This window comes from Drosophila sulfurigaster, unplaced genomic scaffold (assembly GCF_023558435.1).
Source record: "Drosophila sulfurigaster albostrigata strain 15112-1811.04 unplaced genomic scaffold, ASM2355843v2 ctg54_pilon, whole genome shotgun sequence".
Taxonomy (NCBI): domain Eukaryota; kingdom Metazoa; phylum Arthropoda; class Insecta; order Diptera; family Drosophilidae; genus Drosophila; species Drosophila sulfurigaster.
In genome coordinates, this window is record NW_026909719.1 from 220,557 (window position 1) to 244,746 (window position 24,190).

At 38.0% G+C, this 24,190-nt stretch overlaps 1 protein-coding gene and 1 long non-coding RNA gene across 2 annotated transcripts; both read left to right on the plus strand.

Annotated features, from left to right (window-relative positions):
• The first annotated feature begins 14,598 nt into the window (after nucleotides 1-14,598).
• On the plus strand, nucleotides 14,599-15,651 carry LOC133849966 (uncharacterized). The gene is made up of 3 exons (XR_009895544.1): nucleotides 14,599-14,966; nucleotides 15,031-15,220; nucleotides 15,293-15,651. It is a non-coding gene; the product is annotated as an uncharacterized LOC133849966 (long non-coding RNA).
• Nucleotides 15,652-16,300: 649 nt separating this feature from the next.
• On the plus strand, nucleotides 16,301-22,539 carry LOC133849957 (uncharacterized). The gene is made up of 2 exons (XM_062285946.1): nucleotides 16,301-16,362; nucleotides 21,592-22,539. Exon 2 carries the CDS (start codon nucleotides 21,610-21,612, stop codon nucleotides 22,327-22,329), a length of 720 nt encoding a protein of 239 aa, XP_062141930.1. The 5' UTR covers nucleotides 16,301-16,362; nucleotides 21,592-21,609; the 3' UTR covers nucleotides 22,330-22,539.
• The last annotated feature ends 1,651 nt before the right edge of the window (nucleotides 22,540-24,190 follow it).

Here is a 24,190-nt window from a genome sequence, read left to right on the forward strand (position 1 = left end):
AAGACACTTGAAGATAAAATAGAAAATCTGAAAGAAAAACCGAATAGTGCTGTAAAAATTCCATTTCCTTAAAGATATAGTATTCGTCTTCTTCTGTATCTAACATAATTTTATTTCCAAATTCATTGTTTAAAATCGATTCTCTAAACTAACATACATTTTTATAATTTTTTTTGTTTTTTGTGAGCGAACAGTATAGAAATGACAGGCACATGTATCGACTCCATCCTCCACATCGTTATGAGCCCAACAGCAGGATGCGAAATGTTGACCATGAACATTAGAAACCAATGGTCCATCACATATTCTATTATTAAAATATTTCAATGATTCTGATAAATATTCCATGTGATCACGAAAAATTTTATCGTTAAACATTTTCATAAAATTATTTATTTCAGTTATAAGTTGTTGTATCGAAATATGAGTTGTGGAGTTGGTCTTGTTTTCAATCAATATCATTTTAAATTTCTTTCCGTTGACGTCTACTCGTAATGATTTCCAAAAGATGAATGAAGAAATATTTTGAGAAAAAATTATACGATACGTTGAACTAATCCGGTCAGTGGGGTATATTCAACTAGACGATCGTGAATGAGAAGGCAATATACCTTTGTATTCAACTCACTTGGTACTCTTAATTCAGTTGAAATTTTAACATCAATTGGCCCTGATTTGACCGACTCGTTTCGATATGAAAGATCAACAACAACAATAGGAGCCTTTGACTTGAAGTCTAGTGGTGATAAAAGTGGACGAGGCTCACGGTTGTAGTAACTCTCTTGGAATTTCACGTACATATCATACAAGGCAGCAAACCGATTTTCATTGAATTTTACATTTAAATCTTCATATGGATAGACTTCAGAATTTAAATACACTTTTGCATTTCTCAAATTGTTTGTAATTAGATTGCCATTTAATGTAAACGCAATAACTGCAAACCGTGGACGTTTGCATTTATCTATTTGCAGCTAGCTTAACGTTCCATACATGATGAGTCCCCTGTACCAACGAGGGATTTATATAACAATCCCAGCTGCGGAATGAAAGTGGAAGTGTAGCTCCACTTTTGACTACATTGAACATTTTAATTTTAGTAGTATCGCTTGGAACAATGTGGGGTACTTTCCAACTAATGTTCTGTATAGCAATTTTATATTCAACACCTCCGACCGTTTTTTCAAACATATCTTTCATATTTTTAGCTAGCAAGAGAATGAGTTCATGTTTACAATTTAATATAACTTTTTTATGATCTTCAGCGAATCCCATTAGCATTTTTAGTGGTATTGAAAAGCTGAAATGACCGGCATTACGATAACATAGAGACTCCTGTCGACCAATGGAAAGAAAGTTTTTCAGAGTAGATGTGATTCCAGTAAACCGTGTTCTCTCCAGTTCGCATCCGTTCAATTCATATCTTATTTCATCCAAAAATAGGCCATGCAATTATTTTTAAGCAAGCCGGCAACATCATTTGTTGTACTTGTGCCCGAATTTTGGTTAGTAATTTTACTAAGTGTCCCTTCAAAGTGGAGGAAACTTTCAGACGGAAACACATACAAATCTTGGTTTTGTATTGTAATACGAACTTCATCATTTGTTTTGAAGTTCTGCTGATATGGGTAATAAGTGTGATATTCTTTTTTCGTGATACTCTCATCATTGTGAGGTTTATCTTGCACAAAAAATTTCATTCATTTGAAATGGAGATAGTAATTTTAATGAATATTAAATCCAAGTGATTTTAAAATCAGTTTATTTTTTAATGATACCGCAAGTCGTGGATATGATGGTCCTCGAGATGATAATGATGATGGTGTTTTCACTTCACCTTTACATTTAGTAATGGGAGTTGTGAGGTGATGTAACGACCTTTTATTATAAATAATCATTCTGTTGCTCGTAAATGAAGACGAATTGATATAGTTTCCCTCGAAAATTGATTAATTCCCCTCCTGATCAGTTATCCGTACTTCGAGCGTGCTTATTTCTCTAGTGTTGATAGGTAAATAAATAAAAGTTTCGTGGTGTAATACTCATTTTATATCCCGGAGGAACATTGATTCCAAATTCATGAAGCACATGATTTGGTCTATTACCTACATATGATCCACTGATAATGTTGCATTCCAATCTAATTGTATTTACTTTTAAAATATTCACAGGATTATCTGAGGCATAAATTTCAGTATTGTGCGGTTTTAGAATACGTGTACCAAATCCAAATAGCTTTCCAATACTTCGTTCACGATTAAAATATACTGTTTCTTTTTTAGTGGTAACTTGAACTTTCAGCGTATTATTGTTGGTTTCTATTTTTAACTCATCATAAGAACCATATCCCTTTAGGACATCAATAATATATGTTGCAATCTCTTCGAGTTCATACGATCCAACAGGTATTTCTATACATTTATTTCCAATATGAAATAGATTGCTCCCTCTATCTACGTTTGGTATAGAATTGTATGTGTGAAAGTCAATGAGAGCACACTCATAATTTCTATTTAATTCAATTTGTGGGAAAAAATTTTCGGTTATAACTGATGTGTTTCCATTTAATGCAAATGTTAGTGATGTAGACATTTTGAAGTCTGAGTTTGGACTGTTGTTTAATCATCATATCATTAGTTTTATATTCATATTATTAAAGTATAATAAATTGATCAAAGCCTTTTCTGTATCGCCCATTTTTCATATCATCATCTTTAGAGATTGGGTAGCAAAACACTATGTCGAGGTTGTTGATTATTCTCTCCATGTCCACCACCCTCAATGTTTCGTACTAGTATGCTTTTCTTATGTCTTAAAAAACGCATGTTAGTGAGAGAAGTACTTCATTCAATGGGAAACGTTTGTTGATTGAGGTTGCTATAAAATGGCCAAACGTTTTTATAATTTAATTAGTTCAAAATCAAAATTCAAACAGGGTAGTTGTCTTGTAAACAATATAATAGACTCTCTACCTTTTGAGGCTCATATACCTGGATACAATTACTGTGGACCTGGAACAAAGTTAGAGAAACGATTAGCACGTGGTGATCGTGGAATTAATGGTTTGGATGAAGCGTGTAGAGAGCATGATATTGCATATTCAAACAGTAAAGAGTTGAGTGAACGTCATAAAGCTGACTCAGTTTTAATTGAAAAGGCTTGGAATCGTGTAAAAGCGTTAGACAGTAGTATTGGAGAGAGAGCAGCAGCATACTTTGTAACAAACATGATGAAGACGAAGAAAAAATTTGGAATGGAATCAAATCAGGAGAGAAAGAAAAGAGTGAAAAGATCATTGACTACAATAATCAAAAAGGCTACAAAGGAATTGAAAAGAATAAACCGCTTGATATCTTGAGTGCAATAAAAGTTGCACGTAAAGCAGTATCGAACTCGATGGGATGTAGGAAAAATGTTGTTATTCCACGTATTATAAATGTAACCAAGATAGGTGGGTTCTTACCACTTGTCCCAATTTTAACAGCTCTCAGCGCTGTGGGTAGTTTGGCGTCAGGTAGTGCAGCAATAGTAAAATCTATTAACAATGCAAAGATGGCTAAACAACATCTAGAGGAAAACAAGAGGCATAATAAAAAAATGGAAACGGTTGCATTGGGAGCTGGCTTGTATTTACAACCATACAAAAATGGATATGGTATATCATTTGCTAGAAATAATCAAAGTCAAAAACGCATTCAAAAAAACTAATAGGTAAGCTACCCAAGAGAGCATTATCAAACTTTGATATAATGAAGTTTGCCTTTAGAAAGATTCCTCATTTTCGAGGTGTTTATATGAAGGATCAATTACCCAAATTTCCACATCATTTCGAGTGTGGAATAATAAATTTAGCAGACTCAATATCGAATGGAACGCATTGGGTAGCATATTACAAGAGAGGATCAGATTCTTATTATTTCGATAGTTTTGGGAATTTACAACCACCATTAGAAGTAGTCAGATATTTAGGAAAAAACATTAAGTACAATTATGAGCGTTTTCAAAATTTTGGGACTGTAAACTGTGGACATTTGTGTTTAGAATTTTTAATGTGGTGTATGTCGGTTGAAGAGTAGGGAGACACTTATCAGTGGGATGGTTGTCCTTCTCTAGCACTTGAGAAGTCCTACAGCTAGTAACAGCTAGAAAGTCAACCAATCAAAGGAAAACGTCCTTAGGTAATGAAAACCTTTGAAAATAACAGTGGAAGGGGAAAGTGAGAAGTATAAAATCAGCTAGCCTCTCGAAGGAAAATATCATTCAGTCATCACCACTCATCACTCAACAACACCAGCAGCACCAGCAACAACAACAATATCATCACCATCATCAACATCCTCACCAACAGCAGCATCAACAACAACGACAACTGCAGTATCAGCAGCAACAGCAGTACTAGACACAGAAACACACACAGACACCAAATAACCAGGATGAATCCATCGTTTGAGGTTATAACGGAGAGGAGATTAACTTCACCGAAGTTAATCTTCCTCTTATTACACCTCTTGCTGAGGACATTCAATTCCTCGCCAATGACATGGAGATTGAATCAACACTGAAATATTTGAATGCAATCAAGAAGAAACAGAAGCTCCCTTTCCGCGCTCTTCCAAGGAATACGGAATTCAGGATATATGAAGCGTCGAAGGTTCCTAGTAAATTTAATACCAATTCACTAAAATTAACATTGGAAAACTATTTAATTTATCTCCCGAAATGTTATGATAAAGTTGAACCTCCATATATTAAAGAATTAAATACTGGTAATTATACCATAACAAAACAGGAATGTGGAAAAATTCTATTCAATTTGAAAATGTAATAAAATATAGGCAAAACAATAAATTATATTATCAAAATAAAATAACAAAATTATTTTAAATGGGGAGTGGTAAATTTGGGGAATTTCAGCCTTCTTTTTCAGCTTTGTTTTCCAGCTTTATTAGTTCTGATACTTATTACAAATAAATGTTAATGAAATATAAAATCGAAATTTTCATTAGGGAATGGGAAATTGGGGAATTTATAGCTTTCTTTTTCAGCCACTGTTCTTCTTTTTACATTGCGTGAATAAATGTAATTGAAAATTTAATTTCATAATTTTAAATGGGGATATGGAAATTGAAACAGATCTGTTAACAGAAACAGGTCTGTTATCAGAACCAGATACCTGATCTGTACAACAAGGTCTGTTTAGAAGAACAGCTAGCTGTTTGATACAACCAGGTACCTGATCTGTACAACCAGGTACCTGATCTGTACAACCAGGTATCTGATCTGTACAACCAACTCTCTTCATAAAACATGCTAATGTATCTGTTTATTGGTTATATATGGTTATGTTTCGTAAAATAGATCACAGTACACTAATGACCACAAGACTGAAATAATCATTAACCCACTAACAGTTGAATGAGATAAATTTGAAAGAAAATGAATCAAAAAGTTTTAACTCAATTAACTAAAAGCCGAAATGCTCTAAAAAAATTTTCTGATCTTAAACAACTCAAAAGTCAGAACAGTATTGGTCTGGAGGAAACATTTAAATCTATAACTGAACCACTACATGAACTTGTGAATGATAACAAAAATTTCAGACATTGATACCATCAGAGTTCAATAATGTTGAGAGTGGAAAAAACTATGCAAAACTACTCTCCAATCGACCGAGAGAGAAACACACCACCTAACAAGAAAAGGAAACTCACATTTCACAGTGCTAAGAGTCAATTCTCAAAACCTAAATAAGATATTGAGAAGGCATTGATTGGGGATGGATAGTGTTACTGCTCAAGATGATGATGATGATGATGATAATGATGATGATCAATTCTATTCTCAACCAGCTATAGAAGACACATCGTTTGAAGGCTTACCTCATACCTCGAAATCGTTAGCGAGAGAAGGTTCTCCTTATTCATCATCTAAGTTTATGAAGCAAATATCCCCCCACACTTCGCTTCCATTACCGGTTCAAGACTCACTCCATTCATCATTGCCGTTAATGAGTCAAGAGCCCTCTCATTCATCGAACGTGTTATCAAATGAAACAGATATACATTCAACGCCTTCGATAACGAGTCAATCAATCCAACATAAAGACAACTCAAAAATTTTGAATATCAGTGAACTGGCACGGGAAGATCTTTTGGATAAGACATATGGTCCATACAAAAATGCAAGTGGACAATTAATGTTGGGGAATTCACATATTAATGTGACTCACAAAAAAATTGAATTGGATGATGGGAAAAACTGTCGTCTTACAAGCGGATTATATTCATTAATATTCCACCGCCTACCTCAAAATTATAATTCAAATGATCTAGAAATATATAATGAAATTTTATTGATAACTAATGTGCACCGGAGAAATTTTAATTCCGATGGACAGATCAGAGGAACAAGGGCAAAGAAATATACAAAAATTATTAAACCACTCTTAACAAAATCACGTACTGCCGAGTTTACACCTAAATTCTCAAATTCTATTGTTTCTGGGACTGGTTTCATGTCAGTCGCGACGAATAAACCCAATTATGTATATTGGGACGATCCAAATGAGTTGGTTGAACGATTACAACTCTTAATTGCCTCTTAAACAGCTGGAAATACGAATCATACTAATGAAATTACATCAATAATTGAAGAATTGAGAGAGGCTCAAATTATACACTAAATTCATATATAATTGATTGATAACATTGAAATGAACTTATAATCATCATGTCTGTTGACAAGTTTGGACGTTATGTAAATGATAAGCAGATCTCTATTCATTTAAAACGACGTGAGAAAATACCAGGACTCTACATTGATAATGATGGAAGTTACAATATACAAGGAAGACGTTTAAAAATGGTCGCTTACCAATTGAGAATGCCGACTTGGCGATAAAAGAATATGTGGACCAAGTTGTAGACGATCTGAGAAATTTTCTAACATCAATGATTTCAAGTCATCAAGAAAGGAATGAGAGATTATTATCCGATAAATTGTCTACAGTTGAACAGCGAATAATCAAGACTGAGAAAACTACATCAGATATTCTTGATAAAATTGTACGCTCTCATATTCGAAAGTAATAAATATGTCTAGACGGGGAATAATTAATGAAATACATGCTCCTTCACGTAAGCATTTTCTTAGACGTAGAGTCATAACAAAAGGGATAAACGAATTATGGCAAGCTGACTTGGTTGAAATGGGGAAGTATGCACACTCAAACAATGGGTATCGCTACATGCTAACAGTGATAGACACATTCTTAAAATTTGGATGGGGGGAAGCAATAAAGTCTAAAAATGCAAAAGACGTTGCTGAGGCCATGGAGAAAATATTTCAATCAGGGAGAGGATTCCCCAAAAATCTTCAAACAGACGATGGAAAAGAGTTCTTTAACACCCAATTTAAGATATTAATGAAACGATATGGAATCAACCACTATTCAACATTTAGTAGTCTAAAGGCCTCAATTGTTGAACGATTTAATAGATCATTAAAAGACCTAATGTGGCGTGAATTCAGTTTCAATAGGACATACAAGTGGGTTGATATATTCAAATCACTAATTTCCGTTTACAATAATAGACATCATAGAACTATACGAATGCCACCCGTTAATGTAAACACTAAAAATGAGAAACATATTTTGAAAACCGTCTACAATAACATTAAAATGTTTGCGGGAAGCAAATTGAAAATGGGTGATTATGTACGCATCAGCAAGTACAAACACGTATTTGAAAAAGGCTATACTCCTAATTGGACAACTGAAATTTTTAAAATAAACAAAGTACAAAATACTTACCCAACAACATACTTACTACAAGACTTCAATGGGAATCCAATTCGAGGTGGTTTCTACAAAGAGGAACTGAAAAAAACAAGTTTTCCTAACACTTATCTGGTTGAAAAAGTGTTAAAAATAAAGGCAATAGAGCTCTAGTGCGCTGGTTGGGTTTCCCAAAACCGAAGACAGCTGGATTCATAAGAATGAAATTTTGTAATATTATAAGATTGAAAACAATTTTGTGTTTTGTATTTTTTTTTTCTTTTTATTTTATCTTTAAGTTATTTATAATTTTTTATTTTTCTTAATTTACTAATATGTACTTTTAAACATTTTTTATTTTTTAATTTATACATTTTAATTTTCAATAAAGTATTGTTTTATTAATCTAAACATCTAGTTTTCTTTTTTTCAACCTATCCATTAACATGAAATGTAATACTAATTGTCCTTCGTAAATGTTGATCGCACTTTCATTATTATCCAACTTTCTTTTAAGATTATTTATTTTGTTCACACTAGTTTGATTACTGTGTGAGTTCTCTAGCGCAAACATTTGGCTGCGCCAAACTCTTGACTCCGCTTCTAGAATTGATATGGAACTCTGAATTTCAAAGGGAATTACTAAATAATGTGCTCTTGTTATAGTTGAAATCTTATCTTCTTCTATTATTCGCTTATCATCCTCACTATCTAATGTAGTTTTGTTACTTCGACTGTAGTGATTTCATGCCCTCTAGACCTAAACATCTGCATACTAGAACGTTCTTGCTTTCCTGTATACAAAGTATTTGAATAATTTGATAATGAAATGCCCATCAAACAACATGCCTTTACCCCTTATTTTTTGATACATATTTCACTAAAGTTATCGAAATTTTCATAAGTGTACGCATACATTTTTGAGCGTAAACCAACAAACTCAGTCATTGGTTTCCCATGCAACTCATCCTTAAAGAAACCCAATCGTTTCTTATTACATTTCTTAAACTTATACAACTCGGCCAATTCATCTGGATATTCGGACGTATCAAACTTTAACTCCACATCATCCCGAATATCTGCATAAAAATCATTTGTTTTATGCTGTAAATAAATGAATCCGTATCCATATAATTTAATTTGAGTGCTTTCCCAAACTTTCATGTTTCATGTAGTCATAATGGAAGTCATACATTTTGTATTTTGACATCTCCAACACTACAAATCCTAAATAAATTGGTTTATCACAAATGTTGTGTAACCTCTTCATTTGAATTGCATACATAGTTTCACTGAACTTTGATGCACTATGAAAATTAGATTTTGATATTAAAACCCTGGCACATAATTTGGGTCGTCCTGACTTCCTATTTTCAATTGGACACTCCGTTATTATCCGTACATCCACCCTTTTTTCACTGTTTTCCATGGTTTTTTCCCTAAACAGCATTGTTCAATAATTTGAAAAAATCTTTTTCAAAATTATTTTTGGCTCTGGTCCTATGCTCAGTGTTTATATCAATATATTTCTTGAGCCAGGCTTTCTGCCTAAATTGAAGGATGGAGTGAATTTTTTTAATTCCAAGCCATGTCTCATACACTGTTTTAAAGTCTTATAGTATATGATATAATTCTTCTTTTCAGCGAGATCGGCTATTAACTTGGGAGTTTTACAACTGCTTGATGGTAGCTTGTTATCCGGACAGAATGGTAGATCATTATGTTCATCATGAAGTGAGTAAGGGTAATCTAGATCAACCTCTAGAATATATCCATACTCACTATTTTCATGAATATTTTCTAGATTAAAACTCTTAATCTGATTCGTGTCTAACCATTTGAACTCACCGTAAGGTAGTGGTTCAGACATAGCCCATCCATACAAATTGTTTGCATCCACATACATTAAAAATTCCGATTCTTTAGTAGGATCGAAATCTTTTAAGTATTTGTGGTTTGCTTTTGTATGCCTATGACTACATTGCACCAACCCACCCCGAATTCCACTCTTAAAATATGTAATCATATCAATGTCAGTGAGTAACTCGAGTTCAATCTCTGTGGTTTTTAACATAGCATCCCACGACAATCCTGGTGTAGTGTAATAATGGGCTGGGTCAAGATTGTAAATTGAAGAACAAATTGCCCTAAAATTTTGGAAAACGTCTGTTAACAATAAAACATCAGTTTTCAAATACAATTCTAAGTATTCCTTCAATGAACGACAATTAAAATGATACCATACTTAGATGGCATGAGCGTAATCCTCTTCTGAACATTCTGACTCTATTAAATTACTATAGAACTTGGATCTCGGTGGGAGAGAAGTTTCATCTAGTTTTTCAACAGAATCTAAATATTCATATGGGAAAACTCCTTTACTGCGAAGTAGTTCAAAATCGGACTTGTTTTTGTACTGTGATTTCAGCACATTGAAATTCTCCTCACTCAAATTCCCGCGAGTGTGTCTAGACTAGAGGGCATGAATCTGATAGTATCCAAAACCTGATTTCTAACGTATTTTTCCTTAGAGGGAGATATTTAGAAATTGAAATATACAATTCCTTATTCAAAGGAATAACTTTTATTTCCCCCTCAATTTCTCCAAGTTCTTTAACAAACAAATGAGAATCGTATTTGGAGAAATTGTGAAAGAATACGGGGATAAAATCACCCGTCTTGTAATTAAGATTACAGGAATTATGGGCTGCACCTCTATATCTACCTGTAAAATGACAATGATCTTTCACTCTATCATTATTTAAAATACCCTTACATATGTGGCAAATGGTCGCTTTCCTAAAATTATCTAACTCATTATGAGTCATGTGCATTGGAACCACTATTTTCATGTGGTTCTCATACAAATCGGACAAATCTGACGTTAAATTTTTAATGAAAGTGCGAGCGACATCACCTCCTGTCTTCGAAACAAACTTATCTAAGCCAGAGTCAAATGCACACTTTATGTAGTATGCAAATGCTACTGGCACATGCTTATTAATAATTTTCGTGTTTACACTTACATCTAATGATACTGGTTCCAATATACATTCAAAGTCTGCATACACGACGAACGGAACCTCCAACTGACGGTGATGGTTTTTAAAGGTAATCTTCTGATCCTTCCTTGGTCCCTCGGTAACCACCCGACTACATCTCAATGTATGTTGAGCCGCCCTCTCCTCACTCGTTGAGTATTGTAAGCATTGTTTACAGAACCAACGCTTAACTCGATGTTTACCCAGTTGTTTGGCAAGTAGACTGTGTATGAAAATTGAAATTGTAAGGTGATTGTGATATTTTCAAATTTAATGAATGTACTTACGATGAAATATTTTTAATCCACACATAGTGTCCATGAATACCCGCCGTTGGTCCGTCAACGAATAATAAATTAATGTGGATTCTCATTTCCACTCCATCGCAGTAAAGCGGTCCAATTATTTTGTCAGATTCCTCATCATACCCGAAAACATTTAAACTTATGTGAGGGTTTCGTTGAGTGAACTCTTTTATTTTTCAATTTCCATCGGGAATGCTAATCCATTGAAGTCAATCTTTATGTTGTTCACCTCAATTATTGGGGACGTGATCTCAACACCATAACTATTGCAATGGTATGATCTACTTATTGGTTTGAGGGCCGATATAATTGCCCACTTAAAACAGAAGGCATCTTTGTTATGTACATTAACAACTGCCTTTCTATTTTTAATTTAAGCGGAAGCTCAAAATGGTTAGATCCTTTTGTCGGATCACATTTGTAAACATTAAGCTCCAGCCTAATAATTCGTGTCAAGGTCCATCCACTATCCTTTTCCTGAAACTCACTCATTTTTGCGTCTATCACATTTTTATGCGATTCAAAGAAGCGGGTGAAGTCGGATCCAGTCGTAACCTGAGACATTGTGCTCTGGAACGATTTTATTTCTTGTTGAATATCATACTCTTTTATTAGCATGTACTCAGCAAACAACTCAAAATTGCATTTGGATGATAGGTGGGTAGTCATCACGCATTCCAAGTGAGGGATCAGTGCTAATCCAGCCTCATTTAGGAATTCAATAGGCATCCTTACATCCGCTCCCTCATTCTCAAACATGTATTGGAGAATACATCCCTTGTACCCATTCAAAATCTGCTTGATTCTTCCGTCCACCGGACGGATAGAGTTGTATTTATGTATATCAGTGCGAGCGTGGAAATGCCATTGCATACCTGCAGGTAGGTAATGCTGGCAGGAATAGCAATACTCCCCATTGATGGTGTTGGTGGTGTAGTTGAAGTTGTTGATATTCTCGGGATTCATGTTGATTCTTCCGTCCACCGGACGGATAGAGTTGTATTTATGTATATCAGTGCGAGCGTGGAAATGCCATTGCATACCTGCAGGTAGGTAATGCTGGCAGGAATAGCAATACTCCCCATTGATGGTGTTGGTGGTGTAGTTGAAGTTGTTGATATTCTCGGGATTCATGTTGATGTTTTTGTTTGTTTCTTTTTATTTGATGGTTGAATGAAATAAAGTTTATTTTATTTGAAGTATTGTTTTTAAAGTATTTGATTTTGTATTGTAAAATTGATTTTACAATGTTGTTTAATAATAATTTCGAATTTTATAATTTGTTTAAACAAACTTGATTTTGAAAGTTATTAACAATTTTCACTGCACAATTATATTTTGTTTTCGACGAGGGTTTTATTGTTAATACTGAATGTTTAAACAATTTTTCACTACACAATTATTCACTTAACAATTTTTAAATATTGTTAACTTTGAAGAATCACGGAGCCGATGTGTATCTTCGAGTCACAAACTAGAAGTGATTTTAAGGATTTTAGGTTTTTGGATGAAAACCGAGGAAAATTGAATAGTGGACGAATATCTATGGGTATTCATGGTGTGCTACCCTCATTCCATCTTGCTTATAATATTCGGCTTTTCTTTTTAGATTTTCTATTTTATCTTCAAGTGTCTTGGAAATGGTGTTGTACTCTCGTCTGAATTACATCACGTTCCCATCCTTTTTAACCTTCATCACATCGTCCTTCCTCCGCTCCGATTTCGAATACATTCGAAAAGACGAGACAAGTGGGCGCCACACCTTTGTTCGTTTTATAGATAGCGTGGCGCCTACGATCGTTTTACAGCTAGCGATGCTAGCTAGCGTGCAAGGCGCCTTCGATCTACAAATCGTTTTCGACTGCGACCCCGACCCCCTCACCGTCTCGTCTCGGGACACACGCCCTCGAGCGTATCGTAGCACGTGTTCGTTGCACGTTTTCGTCCTCGATCTACGAATCGTTTTCGATTGCGACCCCGACCGCGATCCCTCACCGTCTCGTCTCGATCTCGAGAGCGTATCGTAGCACGTGTTCGTCATACGTTTTCGCCCTCGATCTACGAATCGTTTTCGATTGCGACACCGACCACGATCCCTCACCGTCTCGTCTCGACCTCGAGAGCGTATCGTAGCACATGTTCGTTGCACGTTTTCGTCCTCGATCTACGAATCGTTTTCGTTTGCGACCCCGAGTGCGAGACCGATTGCGACCCCGACCTCGAGGGCGTGTCGGGACAAGCGATCTCGACTCCGACACCGAGGGCGTCTCGGGACAAGCGATCTCGACCCCGACCCCGACTCCGAAGGATTTGTCTGACGAAACGCCCCCGACCCCGATCCCGATCCTTTCATCGCCCCGTCTCGGGTCGCGTACGATTCGTCACACAAATCCACACTTGTCATTTCCACAGCTAACCCTAATTAAATTGCATCTTTATTACCCCACACTTGTCATTTCCACAACTAACCCTAATTAAATTGCATCTTTATTACCTCATACTTGACATTTTCAATAGGTTTCCCTAATTAAATTGCATCTTTATTACCCCTAAATTGACATTAATGACATGTACTTCCTTGTATAGAAATGTGCTTTGTATAGAAACGTGTTATTTCAACTACTGGTGGTGATTGTTGTATCTCAAATTGTGCGAAAATAAATTGTGCCAAATGGAGAAGTAGGTAAAAAAATCATATAGATTTGTGTATCTCAAATACAATATAGCTAATTTTATCATCTACATGCAGGTTTGTTTTAACTTCAAGATATTTAAATAAAACTGCGCCCACGCCGCAAACGCATACTGAGACTTCAAGCGATTCACATCCCACAAACCAAAAGTAAGAGTAAAAGGGTTATTTTTCCAACAAACTACCTAACATTTCTTCGTCGTAGAATTTCTGTTTCGGAAAATCGCAAAGTGCGTGCTAAATGGCTGGAAAAATTTTCCTGACTGAAGAACGACGACGGGCGTACGACTTGTATTCCCTGTGGTTTAGTTTTACCGTAAAACTTTTACGCAATCACCTGACCCACATCCAAAGACATTCGACTAAGCTTCACATATATGTACGTTGCGTAAAAAAAGGAAAACCAACTGAAAATCGACGCATTTACAAAGGAACATAATGAGAATAATTATAAGCAGGTGCGCGATGCCGATGTACGCCCTTGTTATGTTTTTGGTAATGCATAACCTCCTTTTTTTGCTGATGGACTACTTGCCGGATTTGCTGCGGGTCTGTTGCCCCGATTCAAAAATGGCGAAGGGCGTAAAGTGTGGTCGGGCCAAGGCAACTGAAATCTCGAAGGAACTTGCTAAAAAGGCAAAGAAGAGGATAAAGAGTGCGCTATGAGAAACCAAATCTTCTTTAATTGCAAATAACAGCACGCGCATTTAAAATGGAAAATTATCTTAAATTGCAAGATTTTGATGAGGATTTTGACGAATTGGAGGGAAAATTAACGGAGCGCGATGTTCTTGGAAGCAACGAATCTTCTTTTGTAGAACATTTTGGAATGAATAGGGAGGAGTTTGGCATCCTTGTGGAACGCCTTTGTGGATTGGCCCAAAAAGACACCGCATTTGGAAAGGCCATTCCTCTCGATAAGCGGGTTGCAATCACATTATATACCTTATGATCTTCTGCGGAGTATCGGACAGTGGGCACGTTGTTTGGTGTGTCGAAAGCAATGGTCTGCAAATTATTGCTAGAATTTTGCCATGAGACCTGTAGAGCTCTGTCATCCGACTACATCCCGCAGAACTTCCTCACGCAATCAAAATTGGAGGAATGTGTTAAAGGCTTTGAAGAATTTGGCTTCCCACAATGCGCGATTGGTGAGTAGTAGTATAGAGTAGAATTATAGTTTTCATGGAATTTTATTAATGAAAGAATTTTTAGATGGCTGTCACATTGATATTCATCCATGTGCAACTGATACAGCTGACTATTTTAATTACAAAGGCTGGTACTCAACTATATATATTGTTAGCAATGGTTGATGCAATATGCAATTATTGAGTGATACTCATTTTTGCATTTGTATATTGATGTCAAATGTAATTTTAGATATAGATTTCTTTATATAAACGTCGGAGGCCCAGGACGCTGCCATGACTCACAAATTTTTGAGCGAAGTCAGCTACGACAATTATTAGATGAGTCGACACTTTTGAAGAATAACTCGCGCATTATTTCGGGAGTTGATGTGCCTGTTGTGGTGATTGGCGATTCGGCTTTCAAATTTTCGAGTCAAGTAATAAAGCCATATGCTTTTTCAACTACTGAGAATGAAACTATGAAGGCTTTCAATTACACTTTAGCCAAATCACGCAGAGTGGTCGGAAATGCTTTCGGACATTTGAAAGCTCGATTTCGGCGAATTGGAAAAGGACTCGATAATCGTTGTAGTAGTTGTATTTTACATAATTTCACGAAACGTAAAAACATTGATATTCAGGGAATTTTGGAACCAAGCCCCGATGAACCACATTAGCTCGAGAAATCATACGAAGACGCATAAGAAAAAAATGATTTCGATAGCGACGCTGAACCAATTCGAACAGAAATTTCATCCTACTTTGTAATCAATAAATAATTAAGATATTTAGAATTTGTGTTTAACGCATTTATTTCAAATTTTATTATTTTCAGAATAGTATTTGTTGGCGCATTTGATAGTTATTAGTTAAGAGCATGAAATACCAAATGAAGTTATTAGAATTAGGGCGAAGCGAGAGCGCAATAAAGCTTTCGTTTTGCTCTCTGAGCGAATTCGCCTCGCTTCGCCACTCTAGTTAAGTTAGGCTTAATGTAACTTAGCATAGAATTATAAACACAGTTGAAATTGAGAACTCTACAGCGCGTCATCATTTACTCCGTTTTCGTTTTCGTCGTTTGTAACAACAACAATTAGGTCCATACTTTGTTCGCGAATAAAGCGGAAAATTAATAATTGCAAAAACTCTTGTAATTTTTCATGGCGCCCCGGGTGGACTCTAATTGTTGTTGAACGCGAGTGCTTGATTTAAAACATAAAACAGAAAACAAACCAAAACAAATTCGCGCCGGTCGTTTTAAAAATATAAACAAACTATTGACTGTGCCAGTGCTGTGATTTCTCTTGTGTTGGTGTCATCGCTGGATTCTTTGCGTCATCGCTGGAGGATACCCTGCACCAAGCAGAACACACAGAGGAAAGTGGCTGGGATCATTACAGATCGCCAATTCCAGGTACTGTGCGAAAAATTGAAAGCGAACAACTGAATTGGTTGCCAAGTTGCAAAATTCTAGTGACGCTTTCAATTCTTGGCACATACGTAATAGTAGAGCATTTGTTTTAAATTTATATTTTAATTTAAAAAGTGAACCGCTTAGGCAGAATATTGTTTTGTTTTCTAAGTGAAAGTGACTAGGGAAATTCTTATTTCCATTGCATCGAACTTCTTCTCTCAGTTCGTTGCAATTTTCGCTTTCGTCGCCCCTTTGTCACCAGATTCGTAGCCGCTGTAAGTTGTGTGCTGTTGCTAAGCGCACATACATACGTATATACATACATATATACCCGCAAGCCAACACTGCACCGGTGCATTTCGGCTCCGTGTTGTTGTTGCTTGCATTTTCGTTTTCGTTTCGCGCGCTTAGAAACAGCGCACATACACACATACGTACGTTAGCAAGCCAGCATCTGCACAGTGCATTGCGCTCTGTAGTCTGTGTTGTTGCTTGCACTTTTCGTTGTCGCGCGCTTTGCAGCGCTTAGAACTCGCTCCCCTACATTCGTTGGTTGAGCATATCAGTGCGATATCTCGTTTGCTCCCTCGAATTGTGTACTCCCCTATTATTGTCCGAGAAAGCTTAGTGGTTAGCTTAGGACAATTTAAAATTAAGTAAAAAATAAAAAAAAAAAAATAGTTCAAAATAATAATTCAAAAAAAAAATAATTTTTTTTTTTTTAATTTTCGTTTTCGTTGTTGTTGTTGGAAGCAACAAGATTTATTTTGTATTTTATTTATTTATTTTATTTTTATATTTTTGTCGTCTCCTCTAATAATCTACATAAAAATGAATTCGAAAGAAACTCTTGAAGGCTCTAAAAGAAACTTGCTATTTGCGTGAAGAGCATTTGCAGAGTTAATAATCAAATTCTCGATGACACGATCGGTCGAGATTTGACAGAGCTAGAGTGCAGGCTTGAGATGTTGTCGTCGCATATTGAAAATGCTCTCAAATATCAAAGCAGAATTGAGACATTTGACGAATATGACGATTACCGGTGCGAGCTAGAAGAGATTTGCATTACTGCAAAGGCAAGGCTGAAGGCGATGGTGAAATCGTTGACCGATAATTCATCCGCCAATATATCGATTCAGCCGATTGCCGCTCCTCGTACCCGTCTACCTAAACTCTCATTGCCAAAGTTCAGCGGAAAGTATTCCGAATTTAAAAATTTCATAAGCTTGTTTGAGACTCTTGTTGACAATGACCATTCAATTCCGCGCATTGAGAAATTCAATCATCTCATTTCTTGTCTCTCTGGTGAGGCTCTTGGAACGGTGAGAGCGTTTCAAGTCACCGAGGACAACTATGAGAAAGCAATGGCAAGTTTGAAAGAGTATATGACAATGATTGTCTGATATTTAATGAAAATATCACTGCTCTTTTCAATTTGCCAAAGATTTCGCAGCCCTCCGCTTCAGCGTTGCGAAACTTGATTGACACTGTCTCTGCGATATACGGATCTTTGTTGTCGATAGGTGATGATAAGAAGATTGCAAATGCAATCCTTATTCACCTGGTCATGCACAAAGTTGATGCAATAACAAAGAAGAAGTGGGATGAGCAGCTAGATTACACGAAAATTCCATTATGGAGTGAGTGTGAAACTGTGCTTAATCGTCGATATCAGCACTTGTCAGCTGAGAATTCGACAAAGTCCGATAGTCAAGCCGTTTCCACTAAACAGCTTAATAAAAGCTCGTTTTCGTGTACGACGCTCAAAGATAAGATTGATCAAAAGACCCAAATATGCGAATATTGCAATTCCGAAGATCATTCCATCGTGAGTTGCTCGATGTTTGCTGCCTTGGCAGTTAAACAGAGATTCGACTACGCGAAAACAACTGCATTATGCATAAATTGTCTTCGGAAGGGTCACACTGTCGCCAAATGTAAGGCAAAAAAGTGTCGTGTGTGCAGCCGTTCACATCATACGTTGCTGCACATATATTCTGCGACTACAAATAGTAGAGCGTTACCACCCCGAGTCTCTCCGCTGTTGAGCCTGATCGTCCATCCACTTCACATGCGATGCATGCGACCGTGTCGGATAAAGTGATCCTGGCCACAGCAGTCATCAAAATAAAGACGAATTCAGGCGATTTCGTCTTAGCCCGAGCTTTGCTGGACTCTGGGTCACAAATTAATTTTGTGACTGAGGAACTAGCTCAGCGGCTGCATTTGCGTAGAGAAGACTCGTGCATCAGCTTGCTTGGCATTGGTGAATCCAATTCTCAAGTTAAGAAAAAGATACACACTGTGGTGAAGTCGCGAGTTGGCTGCAATGAATACGCGATCGATTTATGGATCCTCAAATCGATCTCAGGTTATCAGCCAGATCACACTGTAAATGTCAGTGGCTGGAAGATACCTGACAATATTCAGCTAGCGGATCCCTATTTTTTCAAACCGCAGAAAATTGATCTTTTTATCGGCGCAGAAACATTCTTTGACCTATTGTCCGTTGGCCAAATCAAGCAAGGTCCAGAGTGTCCAATCCTCCAAAAGACAAGCCTTGGGTGGATTGTCTCGGGGCGGTACACTCCTGGTGAAAAATCTCACCAGAAGATGACTGTCAATCTGAGCTATCAGGAAGAAAGTTTGAGCTCGATTGACAAAACCTTGCTGAAGTTTTGGACTGTCGAAGATGTGCGCTCTCCCTCCAAAGTCCTTTCCGCTGAACAACAAAGTTGTGAAGATCATTTCACAAATAATGTGAGAAGATTGCCGTCTGGTCGTTTCGAAGTAAGACTGCCGTTCAAATCAGATTCGCACCAGCTTGGGTGCTCATTTGAAGTTGCTAAACGGCGGTTTTTGTCGCTTGAAAAACGCTTAACTCGAGATCCCGAGTTAAAGCGAATGTACTTGGAATTTATGGAAGAATATGTAGAGATGGGCCACATGTCCGAAGTGAGTCACATCCTTCCAAGTACACCACACTATGTGATTCCGCACCAATGTGTATTACGGCCCCAAAGCACTTCGACAAAGCTGAGGGTCGTATTTGATGCTTCGTGTCGCACTTCGACACATAAGGCGTTGAATGACATTCTGATGGTCGGGCCGACCATTCAAGAAGAGCTGTTTTCGACTCTGCTTCGTTTTCGATTGCATAAATATGCATTAACAGCCGACATCAAAAAGATGTACCGCCAAGTTATGGTGCACGAGGCAGATCGAAACTATCAGCTCATAGTGTGGAGAAAAGATCCATCAGACTCGTTGAGATTATTCAGATTAAATACTGTAACATATGGCACTGCGCCAGCGCCATTTCTTGGCCATACGGTGTTTGATCCAGCTGAGCGAGATTGCGAAATCCTCGCACCCCATGGCAGCTGAGGTTATCAGGCAAGACTTCTACGTTGACGATATGTTGACTGGTGCCGCATGCGTCGAGGACCTGAAGACAATTAAGTCTGAAGTGTCGCAGATACTGCTAGGAGCAGGTTTTGAACTTGCGAAGTGGTTCTCGAATGCTCCTGGGTTCTCCGCATCAAACAGTACACCAAAGCCGATAACGATCTCCGAGACTGACGCAACCAAGACTCTAGGTGTGATTTGGTTGCCAAATGAAGACGTGTTCCAATTCCGGATCGACGATTCATTCATGGGTCTTAAAGCGACAAAACGGAACATTCTCTCGGTGACATCGCGGTTATTCGATCCGCTTGGCCTATTGAGTCCCTTAATTATAAAAGCAAAGATACTGCTTCAAGAGCTCTGGCTTCAAAAGTTGGAGTGGGACGAATCCATACCATTGAGTTTGGATACATCGTGGCAGCAATTGAAGTCAAATTTGACACAATTGCAAAATATAAAAGTGCCACGATATTTGTTCACAGAGCCTACGTCACCGATAGAGATACATGGTTTCGCCGACGCCTCAATAAGAGCGTATGGGGCGTGTATTTACGTTCGTACGCAAACTGCAGAAGGTTGTAAAGTATCATTACTAACCTCAAAATCAAAAGTAGCGCCCCTCAAGACTAAGACTCTTCCTAGACTTGAGTTGTGTGCAGCTCACCTTCTTGCAGAACTCTGCCACCGCATACGAAGATTGATCCGATCACCAATTGAACGGACGGTTCTTTGGTCAGATTCGGAAGTCACTCTTCATTGGATCCGGTCACATCCTTCCACTCTCGCGACATTCGTGTCGAATCGAGTGGCCGAGATTCAAGAGTGGTCAGAGAGCGTGGAATGGCGTCATGTGCCAACTAAGCAGAACCCCGCAGACATTGTATCGAGAGGTTGCGATGTGACTGAACTGTGCGCGTCAATGTGGTTTAGTGGTCCGTCATTCTTGATGGAACCACACGACGCATGGCCAGTTAACCACCATTTCGTCTCTGAAGAGACGCGCAATTTGGAAGTGCGCAAAACAGCTGTTGGACTGACAGCTATAGTGGTAAAGTCAGATCTAGTGGACTCGATCGAAAGTTTTTCGTCGCACACAAGTCTGTTGAGAGTGTTCGCTTATGTGTTCCGCTTCATTCGAAGATGCAAAGACAAAACAGTTCAATTTGAACTGGTTCCAACGGCATCAGAACTGAAAGAAGCATTCAGTAAAATAGTAGAAGTAATGCAAGATTTCGAATTCAGAGACGATATAGAAAGGGTTCGTAAGAGTACACGTGTGAGCTCGAGTCTACAACGACTCAATCCTTTCATACATGAGTATGAAGGATCTTGGTGTTCGTTTTCGTTGTTGCGAGTCGGGGGGCGACTGGTAAATGCTCCTATTTCGTATGATGCTAAGTTTCCACTCCTCTTGTCGAAGCGCTCACAATTTGCTCGCAGCTATGTGAGGTACCTTCACTTGACCAACTGTCACGCTGGCCCAAGAGCGCTCGTGAGCATTCTTAGAGAACGACTTTGGTTAGTTAATGCTCAAGAGCTTTGTCGTCAGACAGTACGATCATGCATCCGTTGCTTTAAATGCAAACCTCGGTTGCTTACGCAAATAATGGGAAATTTGCCTGCTGATCGACTCCGAGCGCTCCGCCCATTTTCAATTTGTGGCGTAGATTTTTGTGGCCCGGTTGAGACAACCTATAGGATTCGCGGAAAGCCGCCGTACAAGTCGTACATAGCTTTGTTCGTCTGTTTTGCGTCAAAAGCGGTTCACTTAGAAATTGTATCTGATCTGTCAACTAACGCATTTCTAATGGCTTTCCAAAGGTTTGTTGGTCGAAGAGGATGTCCGAGCCGAGTCCATTGCGACAACGCGACGAACTTCGTCGGAGCAAGTCGCCATCTGGAGGAGCTAAGGAGGCGAGTCGAGGCCGAGGAGAACGCAGTTCGCGACTTCGCATCAAGAAGCGGATGCGAATTTGCGTTCATACCGCCGAGGGCTCCTCACTTCGGAGGACTATGGGAGGCAGGTGTGAAGTCTGCAAAGCACCTACTCCTACGGACGGTGGGCAACGCCCTGCTCACGCTCGAGGAGCTGCAGACAGTGGTCGTGGCGGTCGAGGCGGTGCTCAACTCCCGCCCGCTAGGAGCCGTAAGCCAAGACCCCAACGACGGCGAGGCGCTAACCCCGGGCATCTACTGGTGGGCGGACCACTGGTGGCACCGGCAGCATCGCGGACCCCGGACCAGGAGGGTCTGAGTTGCTTAAGGCGATGGCGAGCTGTCTCGTCGCTCAAGCGAGCGTTCTGGCAGCGATGGTCCCGGGAGTATGTGCTCGGCCTGCAGGCACGGGCCAAGTGGGACCAGTTGCAGCCGAATCTGCAAGTCGGAGAGCTCGTCGTCGTCGCAGAAGACAACCAGCCGCCGATGCAGTGGATGGTGGGTCGAGTCGTGGCGGTGTATCCAGGAGCGGACGGGGCGGTGCGCGTCGCAGACGTGCGAACCAGCACAGGAGGGCTGTTTAAACGGCCAATACACAAATTGGCGCCTCTGCCAATCGGATGAAGGCACAGCCGTTCATCGGGGCCGGTGTTGGCGCATTTGATAGTTATTAGTTAAGAGCATGAAATACCAAATGAAGTTATTAGAATTAGGGCGAAGCGAGAGCGCAATAAAGCTTTCGTTTTGCTCTCTGAGCGAATTCGCCTCGCTTCGCCACTCTAGTTAAGTTAGGCTTAATGTAACTTAGCATAGAATTATAAACACAGTTGAAATTGAGAACTCTACAGCGCGTCATCATTTACTCCGTTTTCGTTTTCGTCGTTTGTAACAACAACAATTAGGTCCATACTTTGTTCGCGAATAAAGCGGAAAATTAATAATTGCAAAAACTCTTGTAATTTTTCAGTATTTATAAAATCATAATATTTAACAAAATAATATTAACAAAATCATAATATCAGCAACATAAGAGTATTTAACAAAATATTTACAAAAATATAATATCAACAATATAAAAGTATTTAACAAAATATTTATAAAATCATAATATATTTAACCATTGCACTATGTTGAATTTGACCCGTTTTCGTGGCCAAAACTCATTTTTCGCAAGAATTCAAATTTGTTTTTTCAATGTTACCATGTTCAGAAATGATCAAATCGCGATATTGTATACCTAAAATGTTAATTTAACAGTTTAGTGTTAAAATAACCGCTGTTAAAGTCAGCTGTTGCAAGCGGAAACCACGTGATGTGTTAAATGTCAAATTTGCGGTGCAATTTAAAATTGGCATATCTCCCACAAAAAATCATTAAATTACAAAATTCAAAATATTTAAAAGATAAAGCCAAAACTTTTCTGCAAATTTATGGGTGAATTGGCAAAAATGCTGTAGGAAATTGGATACTTTTAAAAACAGATATTCGAATTGGATGGAATGCTCCATGAGCCTTACTTTAACTAGAGAAGAAGCCAATAGAAAGGAAACAAAAAGACAAAAAGTGGGACGTCCAAAATGGCATTCAATATAAAAGGTAAAAGAGCTCAAAGAAGGCAAGCAGCCGACCTCTCCGCAAGCCCGTGGTAAAGCCTTTGCGATCTTCCGCTGAAGAGGCGTTGGCTTTGATTCTGGATCCAGGTTTCACAACTGACCAATATTGCGCAATTCGAGAGAAAGCAATTTGCAGGAAAGCCAATATATATCCCAATTATCATGATGTAAGTAAAAAGAAAAAAGACTGCCGATCAGACAATACAATATTATTATAACGGACACCGTAGCAAAAGGCTCTTTGCAAGACCTATTAAATCACACAACAAGTCGAATAGTGGATTATCAAAAGAGGCTATTGCAGCGGCACTGAATATGCACCTTTTCATCTACCGAATTGATATTGAGTTATGGCTGGGTATAAAATGGATGTGAAGAAATGGCGAATATCAAGCCAAGACGATAACAAGATTGAAGTTGACCAACCTAAACAAGGAGGATTGGGAAGCACAAATGTTGGGAATACTGCACGCCGTGCATTCAACAAATATGAAGCTTTCACAGAAATAACTGGCGTCGATACACAACTTATTTTTAACATGAGGAATATACTTATTTAATTATCCTATAAAAGGCGGATCCAAAACACAAGAGACTTGCTTTGCCAGTATAAGTCATCCAGCTGTTGACTTGTGAGGTTGAATCTGCAGATGAGTCTGCAAATGATATCGACGCAATGGAAGATGACAATGCATATTTTTTTATAACAATAATGAAATTGATGAAAATTATGAAGTAATACAAAAAAAATTTTTTTCTTGAATAACTTCTATATTTATTATCCGACCAAATTTGCATTTGAAATAGGACATTCATCCTGTGTTCCAAAATTGGGGTCTCTAACTTGAAAATTGCCTTAGAAATTCGTTTTT

What these genes read in the sequence shown, in the direction of transcription:
- LOC133849957 (XM_062285946.1), top strand. Translation starts at nt 21,610, where the DNA reads ATGTCCGAGCCGAGTCCATTGCGACAACGCGACGAACTTCGTCGGAGC.